At 42.8% G+C, this 21,185-nt stretch overlaps 1 protein-coding gene across 1 annotated transcript in view; it reads right to left on the reverse strand.

The window, feature by feature from the left end:
- Window positions 1–21,185, reverse strand: part of MAP4K1 (mitogen-activated protein kinase kinase kinase kinase 1) — a 165,268-nt gene that overhangs the window by 34,106 nt on the left and 109,977 nt on the right. Inside the window, exons 15-18 of the mRNA XM_082263717.1 lie at window positions 15,872–15,924; window positions 11,064–11,123; window positions 4,174–4,240; window positions 3,928–4,087 (exon numbers count right to left, since the gene is read on the reverse strand). Of these exons, the coding sequence (XP_082119843.1) occupies window positions 3,928–4,087; window positions 4,174–4,240; window positions 11,064–11,123; window positions 15,872–15,924 (340 nt within the window). The remainder of the gene's footprint in view (window positions 1–3,927; window positions 4,088–4,173; window positions 4,241–11,063; window positions 11,124–15,871; window positions 15,925–21,185) is intronic.

Here is a 21,185-nt window from a genome sequence, read left to right on the forward strand (position 1 = left end):
GTGTAATTTCTTCAGTGTATACTGTATAAATACATACTGTATATACTCGAGTATAAGCCGACCTGAATATAAGCCCAGGCATCTCATTTTACCACAAAAAAACTGGGAAAACGTATTGACTCCATTATATGCCTAGGGTGGGAAATGCAGCAGCTACTGGTAAATTTCAAAAATAAAAATATAGATACCAGAGGCTGCGGGCATGCTACAGGGAGGAAGAAGCTGTAGGCATGGTGCAGGAGATGCAGGGGCTGCGACATGATGTAGGAGATGCAGGGGCTGCGGGCATGGTGCAGGAGATTCAAGGGCTGCGGGCATGATGCAGGAGATGCAAGGGCTGCGGGCATAATGCAGGAGATGCAGAGGCTTCGGGCGTGATGCAGGAGATGCAGGGCTGCGGGCATGGTGCAGAAGATGCAGGGCTGAGGGCATGGTGCAGAAGATGCAGGGCTGAGGGCATGGTGCAGGAGATGCAGGGCTGAGGGCATGGTGCAGAAGATGCAGGGCTGAGGGCATGGTGCAGGAGATGCAGGGCTGAGGGCATGGTACAGAAGATGCAGGGCTGAGGGCATGGTGCAGGAGATGCAGGGCTGAGGGCATAGTGCAGGAGATGCAGGGCTGAGGGCATGGTGCAGAATATGCAGGGCTGAGGGCATGGTGCAGGAAATGCCTACTAGCTTTCCCGAGCAGCAGCGGCGCATGTGCAGTGTACATGTCGGGCCGGCAGCCACTGACGTTCGGTCAGCCCCAGGGAGAACTGGTAAGTGACTGGAGTATAAGCCGAGGGGGGATTTTTCAGCATAAAAAATGTGCTGAAAAAGTCAGCTTATACTCTAGTATATACAGTAAGTGGTCTATATAGTAAACTTGGTGTAGAGTTATTGACTTTAGGGTCATCAAAGAGCAAAAGGGAGCGCTCTTTACGTCTGAAGGAAAAGAAATGTAATCTCAAAGTACGGACAGGCTTCTTCACAGTAAGAGGTGTGAAAATATGGAACAGACTCCCTCGAGAGCTGGTTCTGGCCAGCTCAGTAGATTGCTTTAAAAAAGGCCTGGATTCTTTCCTAAATGTACATAATATAACTGGATACCAATATTTATAGGTAAAGTTAATCCAGGGAATATCTAATTGCCTCATGGAGGATCAGGAAGGAATTTTTTTCCCCGCTAGAGCAAATTGGATCATGCTTTATTGGGGGGGGGGGGGGGGGTTGCCCTCTTCTGGGTCAACTGTGGATATAGGATAGTGTATATTGAGGTTTTCGATTTGTGTGTTTTTTTTTTCCTCTATTGTTTAAAAATTTGCTTATACACTTTACTGATACAACAGAGTCACTTTAAAGTGTTTTTAAAACTACATACCCATCCAAGACAATGCTGCTACATGACAACTAGACTGTGATAACCCCTTCTCTGTGGAAAGCAGTGCATCCTTTCAGGAAGCTCGGGCATTATGCTGCACAGACCCCCTGGGCTGACTCAAAATGCATTCCCCTACTCTGCTACCCCTTAGCCCCAAATTCAAAGACCCTCAAAGATTTTTCCAGTCCTAGCTGCCCTTGATCACTTGAATACCTGCAAATTAAAATAAAAATGAATTATTATAGTTTCTCCTATTTACTAGTATATTTATGGGAATTAAATACAGGACACCTCTGATAGAAAGCAGTGCACATTTTTTTATACTCTTTTTCCTCCATATTTAGACAGATAACAATTAAGTGTCTAAGGTATAGCTATCAGCTAACATTCCTGTGTAAAATAATGGCCCAAACGCAAATCACCTGTGTCCTTGCCTAGTCCACTTTCACCAAAGATGTACTGAAAATAAGAAACTGTTAAAGCTTACCTAAACCCAAAAACAAACAAATAACCGCTTGCTGACCGCCCACCGCAGTTGTACGGCGGCAGTCTGGCGCTCCCAGGCAAAGTACCGTACATGTACGACGCTAGCCTGGGAGGAGCTAGGGGGCGATCGCGCGCCGCCGAAGGCGTGCTCCCGCCTCCGCTCTGCCGCTGGGGAGTCAGTGTGTGTGACCGGCGGCTCAGACGGCCGCCGGCCACTCGCGATCTCCCGCTGCAGTGAAAGAAGGACAGACGGCTGATGTAAACACAGCCGTCTGTCATTCTCACTAAAGTAAGCACAGAGGCTATGCGATCCTGCTATGTAGGATCGCATGTCTCTGTGATTACAATCACAAGCCACGCCCCTCCACAGTTAGAATCACGCCCCTAGGGACACACTTAACCCCTTGATCACCAGTAAAGTTAACACCTTCCCTGCCAGTGTAATTTTTACAGTAACAGTGCATATTTATAGCACTGATTACTGTAGTAATGTCACTGATACTCCAAAAAAGTGTCAAAAATGTCAGTCAGGGGTCCGATCTGTCGGCAACAATGTCTCAGTACCGCAAAAAATAAATTGCAGATTGCCGCCATTACTAGTTAAAATAAAAAAACAATAAAAATGACATAAATTTTTCCCGTAGTAGAGCAGCCAAATCTTCCGGGGCTAAAGTGGTTAACATATTGCACCTTAACAACTTAAAGTGTTTTTCTCCCCTTATTTTCACCTAGTAATCCAGGGAATAACACGCTTTCTGTCCCTCGGTGGCTACGCTCACTCACTCCATTGTATCTATGGTTGACATCCAGGCTGCGCTTCAAATATGTCTCTTTCGCTTCATCTCCTTTAGGGTCCATGCACACTGGGCTTAAAAAATGCTGCTTCTACTGGAGTTTAGCCCTTTTTCTGCTTGTAGAAGCAGCTCAATGTTATTCTATGTGTCCATGTACATTAGGATGTTTAGAGGCATATTTTAATCTCACCTTTCAGAGGCAGAGAAATAAAAACCTTTTGGATTGTTTTTGAGAGAGGTTTTCTGGCAGAGAAAAAATGGTAAACGCATGTACAAAAACGTTTATATGAGCATTTTGTTTCTGTTTTTTTAAGCCCAGTGTAGGTGGACCCTTACATTGCAGTTTGGAGGATTAGATAAGGAAGGTGATATTTAGTTTGTGCTTTTAGCTCAGCTCATAGAAAGCACATTTCAGGCAAGATCAACAGGTATTTTCTTTATCTGAAAATGTTCTTATTAAATTAAAAATGTAAACTAATGCAGCTACTAAATCAAGAGGCTGGTAGACTATAATATATTACATTTTTGATCTTGGGTTTAGATATTCTTTAAAGCATGTATGTGTAATACAGAGGTGTCCAAACCTTTTTCAAAGAGGGCCAGATTTGATGAAGTGAACATGAGAGAGGGCTGACCATTTTACCTGACATTCTTTGGACCATTCAAATTAAATACAAACTAACTATTTTATGCAAAGTTTATTGCAAACAGCATACTTTTCCTTTCATCACATGGATGACAAATCTAAACGGATGTTAAATCGCTCCGCCTTTCATATCTGAAGGCCAGATGAAAAAAATCCAGAAAGCTGAAATATATGTCAGGAACATTGTAAATTACATTACATATTATTGGTAATAAAGGTTGTCTGTCAACTTTTAAGTTAAAAAAAATATGAACAGGAACATAACACAGAGTATACATGTTGTGTTCAAATATATTGATAACTGATTTAGACCAACTGACGTTAACTGAGATTTTACAATGTATTCATCTCAATCCGGAGCATGTATGCTCCCTAATCAGTTACACAAGGGTTAACCACATATAAGCGCTATATGAACCCACCGATGATGATTAATGATGGCAGCAAAAAACGTCATGAATGATGTCAATGTATTTTTCCAAATTACCTGTGGGGCCGTATTAAAGCAGCCCGGGGGTCGCATTTGGCCCGCGGGCCGGACTTTGGGCATGCCTGGTGTAATAGAATCATGCATCACATACTCCAATCCGTTTCCAAGTTGGCTTATCCAACTGCTGCTCTCTGCTTAACACTACTCACCAGAGCTAGCTGCTGACAACTGTTTCCTTAAACTTTCCTGAAAGGCTTGTGCCACATTCCTGGGTGCACTGGGTCCACTGGAACATCGTACCAAAGTGCTAGGAGTGTGTAGGCGATCCGGATCCCTTTTTACATCAGCAGAGGAGGTGCGAAATCTAGGCTGCAGTAACAAGGTGACAGATTAAATGAGAAAGGGGAACAGGTGCTGTTCTGTATGTAGACTAAATTCACAGAGATGAGTGTTACCTTAGGGGGAAGCGGAGGGGGAGACTCATCAGCAGATATCTCACTGTGGAGGTCCACACTGCCAGGTCTTGGGGAAAACAAAAATAAATTAGTTTAACACTGATTATTTTAAAAGCAAATGCAAACAATACATAGTTATGAATACAGTGGCACAGACACAGGGTAATAAATATACTTCTGAAATATTTAATGTATCAACACTCATGAGATAAAAGCTGGTCACAGAACAAGTGATCTGAAAAGGCGAGCTGTTTTAGACCATGGCTCTCTCAGCGGCATCTATATTTATACTTCAAAATCCTAATTAACACCACAACTTGGTCAATGAAAATGCGTTCATGACACTTTTCTTATAAAATTGGATAAAAAGTTGCTTGCCAAATCCTGGCCAGATGCCTAAATCCAAGCCTGTATGCATTGGTTGCGGGAGATCAAGCGGGGTAATTCCATGGAGACAGGCAATAGACAATACTCACTGTAAAAACCCTCATTACACATATGCAAGTCAAGGAAAACTCTCTTCTGGCTCCTATTTTTGGATGTCAAAGAAGCATTTGGCTTTTTCTCATGTTTTCTTAGTATTACAACAATGATTTGGCAAACATTTTTTCCTGGGTCAGATCCCTCTATTTTAATACAACTGCACACATATAATATGCAGTCAGTCTGAACCACTTAACATATGTAGTACCCCCCCCCCCCCAAACCTCCAAAGGCCTGGTTGTGACCCCCAGAGACATGGAGGGCTGAAATTCCTCTTTAGGGTGCAGGTTACTAGGCATGGTGGGTGGTGTACAAGGTAGAAAGTTGAGCGCCAGTCACTTTTATGCTTGAACAAGGAGAAGTTTATTTCTCACAACAGGAAAAATGTGGGAGAGAGGGGTAGGGCACAGGACACCCTTAATCAAAAACAGCAGCAGACTTGCAGATTGGCAGACTCCTTTGACAAAAATGTAGAAAACGTAGACAGCAATACAGAAAAAGAGCATTTAAGCTGAAGCCAGCAATCTGTACTTTATAGCATAAGCTGTCTCCTATAGCAGTGGTCCTCAACCCTGGCCTACAGGGCCCACTAACAGGCCAGGTTTGCAAGATAACTGAAATACATCCCAGGTGATATCATTTGCTGCTCAGTGATTGCAGTACTCTAGTCTGCATCTCCCCAAGGTAATACTTAAAATCTGGCCTGTTAGTGGGCCCTGAGGACCAGAGTTGAGGACCACTGTCCTATAGCAACAATTTTCAACTCACAGAAGGTGTGGGAACTCTCTGGATGATTCCATATTGATGCTTTCCCAGGCTCTCCATGGATCTCCAGTCCATGCAAGAGTCCCCACTGGTACTTCATTTCAGGTCTCCATCCTTTCCTTCATGATTCCAGGTAGTGAGCAGGCTCTCCCTTGCAGGGCCTTGAGCACATGGCTAGGCCTCAGGCTTCAGGCTATCCAGCAGCAGCCGTTCCTCACACACCAACCCAGACTGGGTGGAAAAGAACACAGATCACCTGACTTCCTCCAAATAAATACCTTCTTCCAGCATGCTCAGCGACCAGTATGATTGGCTGAGAAGAGTATAAATATTCATAACCTAGACTCACTGTAATTTATCACACTAATGCTAAAGGTAACAGTGCCACCTATTGACAAAAGGGAAAAAACACAACTAAGCCAGGCTTAGGAGGAAAATCCAATGATCACAAAGACTTCAAATTAGCTAGGCTAGCTACCACCTAGCACAACTAAATTTATTAGCAGCCCTGTTTAGGACATAGGTGCTACACATATGTTGAGGAACCAAACAGGGATAGCCACTGTCTTAGTTCTTGTTGATTTTCACTATTGAGCATCATGCCTGTTTAATTCAACTCTTCTCCAATATTAGCAGATTGGTGGTCGGCACTTCATCACAATAACTCTATTTATTTGCAAATTACATTTTTTCCCAACTCCTCAAATCATGTTGTGTCTTTCCAACCGTATGCAGCTTTTTTTCGGTATTTGGGGGCATAAAAGAGGATAGACTTTTGTCTATCTGCTAAAAGCTAGGGTTTTTAAAGCCCATATCTAGGAAACCTAACATTCCTTCATTGCAGTGGGGCTCAACTCTAATAGTTGGGAATAATTGGCCTGGTATAGACACCTACAGCCTACCTACCTTCTGAAATCCTGGAATGGGTTTGTTTCCTGCATGGACAGAATAGCAGGGGTGAAGATGTCACTACATTTTAACTACATTTTTTTTTTTTTAATGCATGGGCCCTACCTCTGGGCAGTCCCATATGTCTGTTTTTAAAAAGAAACCCTGAGTGTTACTCACAACCAATGCTTTTATGTGCTAATCTTTTTGGAGGCCTGGGACTACCTCACATCTAAAAATATTACTATGCTGCACAGATAGAACAAAGTTCACTCTGGCATGCTATCCATTATGTCCCACTTTGAGTGACCATGCTTATCTTGACAGCCCAAGGCAGAGGCGTAACTAGAGCCTTCAGGGCCCCGATGCAAGAAAACATGAAGGGCCCCCCCAGATCCCTGGCCGGGGCCCTTCCCTTCAAGCCCAGGGCTCTTCCCACTAATCCTGGGGCTCTTTACTCTCGTTGCATGGCCTTTTATTATGGTCCCGCAGCAGTACCCTTTCACAAGTTCTGCAGTGGGCTCCCTTCCTGCAATCTTGGGGCCTCCCCACAGTGGTGCAATGCCAGGGCCCGGTCGCAAGTGTGACTTTTGCAATCCTGGAAGTTCACCCACTGGTTTGCTACTGGGCCCCCTGGAGCATGGGGCCCGGTAGCAATCGCAACCCCTGCAACCCCTGTAGTTACGCCCCTGGCCCAAGGTTCTACCACCCCAGTGACCATGTCTCTAACCCCATTACAGCTCTCTCTTTAAAATTGTTGGTTGACATTAAATATTCTAGTGGTCTCATCTCCCCATTTCCCTTTATTGTCCATTGTAGGGAACTTCATGTTTATTCTTAGATTTATGAATGCTGCTGCATTTTGCAATATGATTAGTTGCAGTATAACAACAGTTTCTTGACTATCAAACTCTTCCGGTATTAAACCATTTTCCAAAATCCTCTCATCCAGACAGATTTTTTTTTTTTTTATTTTGCGATCTCGGGGTAAACTCTAGCTGTGCCGTTTACGATGTCACACTAAAGACCTAACTAGAAAACATGACTGAAATCATGCTGTGCCTCTGATTCCCACAGCCCAGGAATTATCTCCTTTTATTCGCAACAATTATGAACCTATCAATCTTCTTTACTTCCTTATGTTTCTAAATGGGATGTGGACTTGAGAAATATAGTTACTGCCAAATACTTGAGATGGGCTTCCACCTCCAAATGTTCTAGCACAGTTTCAGCCCTGGAAAGAAAATTATAAACTTCTCACAAGATGGAATTTGGTACAGATTAGTATGTCCAGGGTCTTACTGTTCTACACATCTACCTCTTTTACAGCTTATCGAAAGGTGAGCACTTTCAGCCACATTGGGTGGGAGTGTTCTTTTGTGAGGTACTACTAGACTAAGATATGCTGAAACATTCTCAAGGTCATGGGCTCAGCTGACCCTTACAGAAAAAACCCTTACAAAGCCACACTCTCCCTCTGACTTTTTTTACTTATAGGTCCTATACACTGTTTTTTTAATAACTTACTGCAAAAAAATATCCTAAACTTGACAACATCTGATTCGGTGAATGGTTGACTGCTTGTTTCTTTCAATCTTTGACAGATATTCCCTATGGCTGCAAAGTGCTTGCATTCTGTCAGATTTCTGTTGTGCCAGGGAAAGTCCACCATCCCCTCTGCCCTTTTCTCACACTTTTTTCCCTCCCTGTCTCTCCATCTCCCCCTGAACCCTACTCTCACCCAACTACTTGACCTACTTTGTTCAACCCCCACCAAGTTGAATAGCAAGACTATTGACTAGCTTTAGCTGTTTTTTCCATCTCCTTTTTTCCGAGGCCTTGCTTGTTCAGTGGCAGACCTATAGTTACCAGTTTTTGACCGTTACTTTCCTTACACTTATAGCTGTTTGCATAATCTACATGTTGGAACTTTTCCTGAACAAGCTTAGAGAAGTGTGTTTATTTATTCCCTTATTATCTGTTTTTATATGCTGTAATATTGGTTGGATTCAATTTACAAAACTAATAAAAATGTATTGAACAAAAAAAAAGAAAAGGTTATTATCCAAATTTTAAACATGTAAAACATACACCGCAGGCTGGCTGCTCCAATGAGAATAGCTGAATGGACAGGCTAGAAACCTGTTGCAATTGTTACTGTCACCTTCAAAAATCTACACTAGCAGTGTCTTTCTTCTAGTTACTTCCTGCTCATCCCCTAACACTTTTGTTCACATAAAGATTAGTGCAGGGGTGTCAAACTCAAAATCATTGCGGGCCACATCAGCATTTCGGTTGCCCTCAAAGGGTCCGCAGTATTTGTAAGACTATATAAATGTATCTACTCTTTATCATATTAAAAAACTGCCTCTGCATGCGATTATTACTGGTTTTAGACTATAGAGATGAGCCTCTCCATTCGATTTCACTTTCTGCACCCCCTACATCTCCAATACTCCAACACTCTCTGTACCTCCTAGATCCCATACTACTCCACCCCCTTCCTCCCATATCCCCAATACCTTGACACTCTGTACCCTCTGCATACTCCAGCAATTCAACACTCTGCATCCCCTGCATCACGCACAACGCCACATACTGCACCTTGTGCATCCCCCATCATATCTCTCTGCAAAAGCTTCATACCCTTTACTCCAATCCCTTCATCTCTCACTACTCTTTCTGTACCTCAATGGCACCTCACTCTGCATCCCCACTACTTTATGCATCACCTGCACCCCCCCCCCCCCATTGCACTGTAATCTGCACCTGTGACCCCAATTACTCTTTCTGTACTGTTTCTGTAGAGGATCTCTGTCCTCCTCTCTGCTGCCGACTACTTAACCGCTTAAGCCCTGGAAGATTTTACCCCCTTCCTGACCAGGGCCTATTTTGCGATTCGGCACTGCGTGACTTTAACGGACAATTGCGCGGTCATGCGACGCTGTACCTAAACTAATTTGACGTCCTTTTTTTCCCACAAACAGAGCTTTCTTTTGGTGGTATTTGATCACCTGTGCGATTATTTGATCATGCGCTATAAACAAAAAAAGAGCGTAAATTTTGCAAAAATAGCAATATTTTTCACATTTTTTTATATGAAATTCCCCCCCAAAAAATGTAAAAATCAACATTTTTTAACATTTTCGGCCAATTTGTTTACTAACAAAGGGAAAGATTTTTGTCATTTTTGGTGTTTTTTTTTTTTAACGCGTAATGGCGGCGATCTGCAATTTTTTTTGCGGTACTGCGACATTGCGGCGGACAGATCGGACCCTTGACTGACATTTTTGACACTTTTGGGGTTTCCAGTGACATTACTGCAGTAATCAGTGCTATACATATGCACTGTTACTGCAAAATGACACTGGTAGTGAATGGGTTAACTTTATTTGAGAGGGAGGGGTGGTGTGTGTCCCTAGGGGCGTGATTCTAACTGTGATTGGCTGTGGCTTGAGCTGTAGAAACAGTGATCAACGGTCCTACATAGTAGAACCGTATGATCACTGTTTCTACACAGGGGAGAATGACAGGTGGCTTGTTTACACTAGCCGTCCGCCTTTCTCCCTCTGCAGCGACGATCGCCGAGTGACTGGCGGACATCAGGTCCGCCGGTCACGCGCGGGGGGGTCCGTGACCACGCGGGAACGGGAGCGCGCCTCCGGGGGTGCGCACTCGCTCCCTAGACCCTCACAGGCTAGCGACGTAGATCTACGTCACTCTGCCTGTGAGGGGCTGACTTCCGACGTAAATAGTCGTGCGGCAGTCGGCAAGTGGTTAAACAAGGTGGGGGTGGAGGCGAGGGGGGGGGTGCTGCAGGAGAGGTGCAAGGGCCACATAGATTTGGCCTGCGGGCCTTGTGGTTGACACATGTAGATTAGTGCATACAAATTTATGGAGTAATTAGCAGTATTTGGAAGATACTTTTGCCAGTAATTAGACTGAGCCTGCATGTTTAGCACTATGTTAAAGTCTAATGCTTGCTTTACTATCAGCAACAAAAGTTCACGTGTCCAATATAAAACGTTACATTACATCACATTGTTAAAATGGAACTGAACTTAAAAAAAGTTAAGATTTGTTATGTTATAGGAAACACTTGGAGAAAATGTATAATGTACATTTTGTCTGGAATTCCTCGTGTTAGTGCACTTCTTGATATATGAGGGTACCTAGGCATTCCAGTGCCTCCAGCCTCTTAGCTCTATACCTGCAGTGCAAATCACAGGAGCTGCTGCCTCTGACTGCTAGTCTCAGGAGATTTTGAGTTGGATTTGTTTATGTGGCTACTGTGCTGCTCACTGTTCTTCTTGCTGGAGGCTCTGATATAAGGAAAAAAAGACCTACCTCAACCAAGATGGCCACCTTCACACAGAGGCACAGTGCAGAACAAGGCATAGGAAGTAATGGGGAAAATATCAGCTGTAGGGGGGCCATAGTCAATACTGGTGACTAGTTCTTTGCCCTCTTCCTGCTTTTAGGGGCAACAGGTTCCAGAGTTCAGTTCCTCTTTAAGCAACTGGGGAACTGGCAAAATGTAAAGTTAATGCAGGTAAAAGCTTCAGTACATTAGTTGTTTGCTGGGTGGCACGTTGAGACAAACAAGGGGCTAATCTATACTCCTTTATGGCATTTTAAAGTATCTTAATGCTAGCTAGACCTCCAAAAAGATTAGTATTAGCAATAACATACTACAGCAGGGCATGCATCAGCTAAGACACAATACTTATTATTTGTTGCAGTCTCACACTTACATATCAACATCATCATAGTCATCATCATCGTCATCATCATCTTCATCATCAGAGCAGAAGCTGTAATATAAAAGTCAGTATTAAATACCAGCCTTTTCTACATGCTAAATAACACTTTTGTGTTTTTTTTAAAGGAATGTAATGCTGAGAGGAATAAGGGCATATCATTTCTGGGATACATGGTTATGAATCTAAGTCAGGAACCTTGATCGGTTAACCCCCACTGCTGGAATGTAAATTTGACTTAAAAAAAATCTTTTATCTTTATCATTATCATCCATGATGACTGTTTCCATTCTGTGGAACTACAAATAACAGCCTACTAATAACAGCCAGCAAGTGTGGGCACATGTACTATGATTGGGCTGGACATACCCACATCCCCCAGCGCTCCACATAGAGGTTGTTTTGTTGTTTGTTCTGAAAAAAACAATAGACCCTCAAAGAGGACCAGGTCCTCTAAACAGAAGCCTGCAAAACCTTGCAGCTAAAGGAAGCATCTGCAGATGCCAACACATTCACCTTATAAAACTTTGTGAAAGTGTGCACAGATGACCAAGTGGCCAACTTGCAAGCCTGCAGCACTGACACCTGATGATGGAAGGCCCAGGAGGCACTAATCGCCCGAATAGAGTGCGCCTTAACAGGGAAAGGAGGAACCTGACCCTTAATTAAATAGGCCTGAATCACTGTTTGTCTGAACCATCTGGAAATGGTCACAGCAGAAGCAGCCAACTCTTTTCGAGGGCCATCCGTGAGTACAAATAGTGAGTCTGACTTCCGAAAAGACTACGCAGCTGTCAGGTTCCCCCTGATTGCCCGAACCACATCCAAGAAATGCAAGGCAATTTCCTTAGGGTGTTTAGGCATGGGTTATAGGGAAGGCAACACAGTGTCTTAATTCAAATGGAAATCAGAAATTACCTTTGGAAGGAACAACGGACAGGGACGAAGAAACACCTTATCTCTGTGAACCACCAGGTAAGGTGAATGACATGACAATGCCGCCAGCTCAGACGCCCTTTGCACAGAAGTAATAGCCACCAAAAAGGCCACCTTCTGAGACAACGTAAGCAGGGAAACCGCCCGAAGACTTTCAAAGGGAGGCTTCTGAAGAACAGACCTCACCAAATTGAGGTCCCACAGTGGCTTTTATGAGCCAAGAAGAACGGCCCCATCTACGACGGGCTCGAAGCCTATGGAAGAATTGTACTCTTCCCCCCTGTGAGGCATTTTAGCATTTTAGCCAAATAGTACACCGAAGGACCACTGCTGAGGCAGACAGTCTGGAAAGCAAGGGAGACGCATCCAAAGAAGCATCACAGACAAACTGTAGACCCTGGACCAACTGATCCACCAGCTCTGCAAAGGCAGGGGGAAGCTGTTTCCCCTCCAGGTTTCTGGCGTAAATGTTTAGCCCACTCGGTTAGAGTTTGTGACACCAGGGCAATAGTAAATACCAGCCTAAGTGCCAAACCAGCCACAGTGAACATATGGCTGGTCAGAGCCTCCGATCTACTATCAGCTGGATCCTTAAAGGCCGGCGACTCCTCAACCGGAACTAAGGTGGCTTTATTTAACCTGGAAACCGGTGAGTCCACTACAGGTGGGACCGTCCAGTTTTTAAGCAAGGAATCCTCGTAAGGATACCTCATAGCAAAACGCTTAGGGACCTCAAAGGTGCGTTTTGGACAACCCCACTGTTTAGTGACAATATAATCAAAGTAAGCCTGAAAGGGGAACACCCTTATCACCTTGAGGGGCTTCTGGATGTAAAAAGGGACTGGTGCCTCCGACGCAGCATCAGTCGCATTCTCCATCTTTAAAGTTTCACGCACTGACACAATCAGCGCATCCACCAGCGCCTTTTCATGCGTGGCTAGAGGAGCAGAGGAATCATCCTCACTATCTGAGCATGCAGGGTGCGTGGAAGCAGACCCAGAAGGGTAAATCGCATCCACGGTGGCCGAATCAGATTGAGGATCTGATGAGACAGAGGAAGGCGGGGGACGCTTCTTTCCACACAAAAAAGTGTATAACACTGCTAGAGGCACCCCCACTGCACTGGCGGTACCACAGGGTTCAGCACAGAGCACTACCGCTGCTATAACAGAAAGAAGGAGAGAAAAACTCCACCAAAAGACTCACCACCACCAATCAGGCACTTACAACACCAGATAAACTGCACGCCATGTGGCGTTTAGGAAGAGAAAGATCCAGGAGTCAGCACTAGGGGATGAGGAGGTGCTCCCACTGCCGAAATCACGGCCCCTATAGCTTCAAAACATGGCCGCTGTTATTTCCAATGAGAATCCAATTGTTGGATCTTCTAAGAGCATTTGTTCAACCCACTAATTTCACAAGCTTGCACTTTCTTTGTGGTCCTTAGAGTTTTAACAATTAGCCTCTTGCCCCCACCCCTTTTACCTATTCTACCTGATCTCTGCCCCCAATATCTCCTATTGCCCCTCATTGCCTTCTCCCTCTTGTCCGCCCCTCATTGCCTTCTCCCTCTTGTCCTCCCCCCTTTTTTTTTCTTATTTCGGTATCATTTGGCTGCATAGGTTTATATTGTTCTATGAAAACTGGGCGTTAGTGCTGCCTTGTGCTCTTTCTGGCTGGATTTTCTGGAGGTGTTCCTCTGGATGATGGGGAAGAGCCCTACGGGGGTGTTCTATCATAGTGGATAACTAATCAGGGTTCTATTCCGGGCCCCCTTCTTTTCTTTAGTTGGAGGCTTCCCTATTTTGCATGGGATCGTTCAGATCATGCAACCTATGTCTCTTATGCCTGAGCTCTTGGGTCCTTTAATTAATTTTTTCCCCCTTTTCTTCTTTGTTTGTTTTGTATGACTCCTTATTTTTGTGTTCAAAATTTTTTACCTTTTTACTGTACATTATGATATTGTATAAATAGAGAATTTTGTGTTCCGCACCACACCTTCATATTAGAAAAAACAAGCCTCCATCCCTAATTTGTGTATACAAAATTCTTATCATTGGTTTGCGGGACTTTAAATGAGGCAAATTATTCCTTACGTGTATAAAATAAACAGTATAATAAAATTCGATCAAATTTTTTGAAATTTTGTTATAATGTTTATTTATTTTTTTTTCCATAAAGAATCTTTATTTTTATTAAAAGATATAGAACAAAGGGTAAACAAAGTGTGTTACAGAAAATTTTCAAGAATACACGATAACATTTTAGCATTGTCAATAGCAAGAATAGAATAAACACTGGTGATATCGCATGTCGCACTCAAAAGAGAGAAAACAAAAATAAAAACATATGAGCAAACACACTACTCTGACCGTTACACAGGCTCAATTACTAAACGCATGAACCCAACCGGGGATCAAACTACAACATACGTGCATGATGATAACCATCCTTAATGAAATTACGATTATAGTATAAAGACATTGTGCATTAAAACGGCAAAATAGCATAGAAACAATCACCCATTTTTTTAAGGCATTCTTAAAAGTAGCGAGGTTTGGCCAGTTTAAGGTGTAATGTGTTTTAATTTGCTAACGGATCCATATCATGGTACGGGGTTCCAGCAGAGGCAATACGCCGTCGGCTTGGATGGGGAATGAGACTAAGTGGCAGGGCTGCTCCAGCTTCAAACGATCTGTGACTTATACCTCAGTATAATGTTTATTTTATACATTTAAGGAATAATTTGCCTCATTTAAAGTCAAGAATTTTGTATTATGATATTGTACTTTCTTTGTGCAGTATAATCTTTTTTTTCTTCAATAAAAATACTTTATAGGGAAAAAAGTGAATGAGGCTAAGCTGTTCTGCAGATAGCAAAAACGTATACTTCCTAATGTAATTTTGCAATTCAATATTTCAGGAAATGTTTATGGTTAATTTTAATGCAATAAACATTTTGATTGCTACTATTTTGTACTAAAATGTTTCAATTTTTACCCCTTATAATTAGGTTGGTGTGGCCCTCAGTAGAAAAAATGTCAAACCTTAAGTATTAATTCCACTCAGTTCAGCCCACTGTTTCATTTGTGTTTGAAATGCCTGGTTCAACACCTAAAAAATACTTTTTTTTAGTGGGTTTGACAGGTGTGTTATCATATTTTGCACATTTGAGAAGGCCTGCTACCTACAAGCCTACTTTATCAAATAAGGCAAAGGTATAATGGATACTAAAATGCATATTTATCGTCGTGTATTTATGGATGTTTGACAAGATTTCTGAAAGTTCTGTAACAGTTTTGCAAACACTTGCTGAATATTTCCAGGTCCATTAACATCACAATATGTGCATTGAGCCCACGCAAACACATGTAAGCTTTATTTGTAAAGGAAAATTCAGTTGACTGTTTGGACTCTTGCATTTATGCACATTGCGTTGCTCTTACATTCTGGTGGTTTTTTTCTACACTTACCAATGCATGTAAAGGAAAAAATAGATGTGGTTTTCAATGAGACATGTTCCTACCAATGCATTTTATTACAATATTTTATAAAAAAAAAAATGTTCTAAAGTGAACATGGTCATCTGACAACCATAGAATTATATTTTAGACATTTATGAGTACTCTATGAGTACACTCATTACTCTTTATAATTACTATTACTGCTGAGAAGGTGATAGGTTTGGCTATGCAAACTTTTGTTGACAGTGTAATAGCTTTGATGTATTGTCCTGTTGGCAGAAAATTACACGAAAACATACACACTCACCACTAATACAAAAATAATCTATGCATTCTATATAGTTTTGTCTGTATTTTTTGTTCCAGGAATGGGGAAAAAAATGTTGACCTTTCCTAACTTACCTTATGTATGGTGGTGGGCTTTGAGGTGCCTGGGGGCCCAATTCTGGGTCAGCCTTAAAGACAAAAAGCAGCTGAAATCAGTTACTGTTCCAGTAGAAGTAATGTCCCAAGAACCCTTTTTTCACTTTCATATTCCACTCTATATTAAAAGGAATGAAAAAACATTTTCTCTCATTTTAAATGGTCTGCCCACATGAAACCAGTGGACACTGGTGGGCTAGATCTTGTTTTAAACATCTATATTTTTTGCGGAAAGATCTACCAATTTAAAGAAATTTACACTACTCCTCTACCTTCTGACCTATTATGTAATTTTATTTACCAAGAATGAATGGAGCTGTGTGAACACACATAAGAGAAGGTGCTCCTGTTTACCACAAATAAAGAATATATTCTGCATCCCAGTTTTGTCGTAATTTTTTCATGTGAAATCGTAAAAAGCTATCCCAGATGGGGTTCCTGGGTCTGCAGATCCAGTGTATACTATCTTTTCTGAACATAGGAAAGATAAAAGGTTTATTAGATAGCATGGGGAAGGCTTAAAACCGCTTTCTTCTGTATAATGAAGACATTTCCCACCTTCGTGCTCTGTCACTGAAACAGGTAATTAGGGGAAGACATCCCAGGAGGGATAAAGACAACAATAAAACCGAGATTCTGACCTTTCCCACACTACAAAAAATGTATTTTTATTTCTGTTTATGCCTCCCTTTCCTTCTCATCTCGTTGACACAGGAACAAGAAGCGAGGGCAATCTTTCCAACAGAGATATAAACAGCAATACAAATTTGTCAGAGTTTCAGACCTTTCCTAACTAAATGAAAAAACAGAAAATGTTTTCAAACCCGGTGATGGGTGAATCTGCCCGAGTTTAATAAATCTCGTTCAAAATTTGGCAAAACTGAACTTGGAGGCAAATATCATTGAAATCTATAGGGGGGGGGGGAGGGGGAAACATCTTTTAGTTAAATTCTGGCCATTTTTAGAGATAATAGGGAAACTACTGTCAAAAATGATACGTGAACTTGGGCACTGCCAAGAAGCACATGTACCAATAGCAAAATAATTGTGGGCATCAGTACTTGTGTAACTGAATACATGATCTTTGTTGGTTATAACTTCTTTTTCCTCAATAAAGTTTTTATGAAATAAAATAACTTGATTTTCTTGGTCTCCATGGCTGCGCTCTCTGTTGGTTTGACGCTTACCTGTCTCACCGCACCTTCAGTGTCACTTACAAGTCTACTATACCTCTTACCCTTGGGGTCCCCCAAGGTTCTGTCCTTGGACCCCTACTATTCTCAATCTACACCACCTCCCTGGGTCAGCTGATAGCCTCCTATGGCTTCCAATACCATTTCTATGCTGATGACACCCAAATCTATCTCTCTACCCCTCAGCTCATTCCATCAGTTTCCTCATGCATCATTGATTTACTAACAGACATATCTGACGGGATGTCATACAACTTCCTCAAACTCAATCTATCTAAAACCGAGCTCATATTATTTTCTCCCCCACATGACCCTTCCCCTTCTTCTCTGTCAAGTTCAATGGCACAACTATCAGTCTGTCCCCACATGCCAGGGTGTTAGGGGTAACCATGAACTCTGAACTGTCCTTTTAGGCCCGCATCAAATCCCTGTCCAAATGATGCTGCCTTAATCGCCGCAACATCTCCAGAATACGCTCCTTTTTAACCAATGATACCAAGCTTCTAATTCACTCCCTGGTTATCTCTCACCTCGACTACTGCAACTCCCTCCTCATTGCATTACCTTTACATAGGCTATCCCCCCTTCAGTCCATCATGAATGCTTTTGTAAGACTCATCCACCTTACCAACCTTTCAGTGTCTTCCACCCCTCTCTGCCAATCTCTCCATTGGCTTCCACTAACCCAACAAAAAAATGTCAAAGTTCCAACAATAACTTACAGAGCAATCCACAACTCTGCTCCCAGCTACATCACTAACCTAGTCTCAAAATATTAACCAAGCTGCTCTCTTTGATCCTCCCAAGACATCCTGCTCTCTAGCTCCCTTGTCACCTCCTCCAATGGTCACCTCTGGGATTTTTCCTGAGCTTCTTGCATCCTTTGGAACTCCCTACCCCAATCTGTCTGACTGTTTCCTAATATAGCCATCTTTAGACAATCCCTGAAAACCTGTCTCTTCAAAGAAGCCTATCCTGCTTCTAACTAATACACTGTTTTACTTTTTCCATCAGCTCATACCCCACAGCTATTACCTTTTGTATCAATTGACCCTCCCTCTTCGATTGTAAGCTCTAATGAGCAGGGCCCTCTGATTCTGAAGAGCTCTGAAGAAGAGGCTAAGCCTCGAAACGCGTTAGCCGCTAACTATCATGACTGTAGTTTGCTTGATTCTGTCATACGTATCTGATATGCTGGCTTACAACTTATGTTTGTGAGTATATATATTTGTATCTGATATTAATAAAGCTCTATTGAGGATAATGCGCTAGGCCAGTGCGCCCTCTTTTTTTTTTTTTTTTTTGTAGCTTTTGGACCAGAATCTCCTGATGTTCTGTTAGGGTTTTCAGGTTTCAGGCTACTAGGAGGACATCTTCCATATAGTGGAACACTTGTAGACCTTTTGTGCGCAACATGGCTATGATCGGGAGTAGCACCTTGGAGAATATGCTCGGTGATGTTTACAGGCCAAATGGTAGGCAGATGAATTGAAAAAGGTATTACATTATCGCAAAACGTAAATATTTGTGACATTGTTGATGAACTGGACATGTAAGTAGGCATCTTTAAAATCGAAAGATAACATGCACTCCTCCTGTCTGATGGTTTGTATGACTGACTGCAGTGCCTCCATTTGAAAGCTTTGCACTTGGATGTACTTTTTCAACTTCTGAAGGTCTAATACTGGTCTTAGATTGCCTGTTTTTTTCTTTATTAAAAAAAGAGGAGAATAGAATCCTTGACGTATTTACCGCATAGGGACTGGTTCTATGGCTCTTTTATGTGGGAGCGATTGACCATATTAGAAGATTATCTGTATCTTCTGTCGACACTGAGAGCTTTGTGCAGGTATTATCTTTATGGCTCAAGGGTCCTTGATTTGCTGCACCCAGACTGGCGCAAATTGGTGTAGTCAGGTACCAACTGGACCAGTCTGGATGGAGGAACCTTCAAAAGGCTTTTTGCGTCGTGCTCTGTCTTGATTTGTTCAACTGAGCCACCAATGTCTCGGGGCTCTTCCAACCTCTCTTGGTATCTTTGTTTGTTCTAAAGGATCTTTATCAAAGGTCCCTTATCTTACTCATAAATTGACTCCTTTCTAGCTGGCGCTGGCGTCTGGGTCTCAAATCTTGGGGAATCAACCCTGACTTGCCCCCTGTCACCTTTGAAATAGTGATTTCCAATTTGCTGCCAAACAAGGCTGCTCCGTCAAAGGGGTTAAGCCTCGTACACACGCAACGAGTTTCCGACGACCGGTCGTCCGTCTTTTAACCAGAGTGGTGTCTGTTGGTTGGAATGTGCTCTAGACTGCACACGAATTTTCCCGCACAACAGAATTCTATTCAGAAGTGATGTCATGTGTTGGATTGCTTTGTATGTGTTCTTTCATCTCTGAGCATGCCTAGTCTTGCTCATAAGATTTTTCCCAATCGAAATCTGTACTAATAAGACGAAAATCGGACGTGTTTTGATGGTCGACAAAAATCTTATAGCCTGCACACCAGGATTTTTTCTGCTGAAAAGTAGGAGTCGGTTGTCGGAAGCATTATACTAACAAGCCAAAAATCGGCAGATCGGTCGTCGGATGAAAATTCCCGGCCGAATTTCCCCTCGTGTGTACAGGCCTTTACGGTACCAGTTGGATTTGGACAATCCATCTGCCATCCATCTCTTCTCGCCATCATTGATGATAGTATTACTCTGGCTGAACACCGCAGTGTGTCAATCGCTGCTTCACCTACAAAATCGCCTGCCAGTTTGATTTTGTTCAGTATTTTCGGTACTGAGGCACTTCCTGTCTCTGTGAATAACTCCGCTTCTGTGCTCCCTGCCCATGTTGTTATTGCCTTGGCTACTGATGTCAGTGCCAATGATGGCTTGCAGGCACTTCCTGCTGATGCATATATATTCTTTAGCTCTATATTGATCTTCCTTTCTGAAACATCTTTGAAGGAAACTCCAATCTAATGACAGCTGCACTAAGTAGTGGGGGCACCTTCAGTACATGGACCTCTTTTTCCTTGAATGGATACATCTTCTCAAATCTGTTGGAGAAGAACGGTTTTCTGTCTGTCTTCTTCCATTCACCATAGAAAATATCTATCACCTCCTCAATCAACGGAAATGAGAGTATCAACCTTTTTAATTGTGGATAATATTTTCTAGTTTTTGCGGGTTGTGTGATTTCCTCCTCCCATTTAAGAGGTTCTCTTATTGCTCTTTCCAGGGGTTGCACTAAGGCGAAGTCGAATCCGGCAAACAACTCCTCTTCTACGAGGACCCATCTCCTGAGCCAGACACTGGTGATGGTTCCCTTAAGGAGCTTTTCTGAGCTAATGGTGGGCTGGCTCCTGCTGCCTCTGGTTGGCTGGTTTTGACCACCATTTCTTGTAGGGAATCTTTAACTGTTTGTTTAATTAGGGAGATCATATCTGCCTTTTCCACTTCCTTATCTGTTGCTGGTTCTAGAAGACAAGACCGATATAATATCTTCCTAAGTAATACCCTTAGGCCTCAGGCCAACTTTGATCCTACGCCCCTTCCTCAGCCTGTGTTTCCAACATTGCTTGCCGGCTTTCATGACGGGCTTTTGAATGGCTTGCAGCCATGGAAGGGCTTCTGTCTGCACGTTTTGCGGAACGGTGCTGGTGGTGAGGGCTATAAAGATTTCCATTTCATTAGCCATGCACTCTCTTAAATTGGATTTATTACCGATTTACCTGACCCTCACCTTATATTGTGTGACTGGTCTCTGCGAGAGCTCATGGTATGCCTTTAAAAATCTGCAACAAAAGGTGTACTAAGCGTACTATCTCTACTCCTGCATGTAATCAATAGGACATGTCAATAGGACATGTCTTACTGCCACAGGAGCTCTGAACAGGAACAGAACAAAACAGGCACAATCTGTTCAGACAAGGAAGATTCTTACAACAACCTGCATACCACACATTTCATACTACCTAGCAACCCTGGATCCTCTCCCCCTTACCTGGCCTCTGCTGCTTGCACCTTCTCCTATCTTGTGCACTTGGCTTGTCTCGTCCTCCCCACTATAAAGGGGAGGAGAGGGGATCCTGCCCACTCTCCAAGTGTCCCC

The sequence above is a fragment of the Pelophylax lessonae genome (genome assembly GCF_965119305.1).
Source record: "Pelophylax lessonae genome assembly, chromosome: 7".
Taxonomy (NCBI): Eukaryota; Metazoa; Chordata; class Amphibia; order Anura; family Ranidae; genus Pelophylax; species Pelophylax lessonae.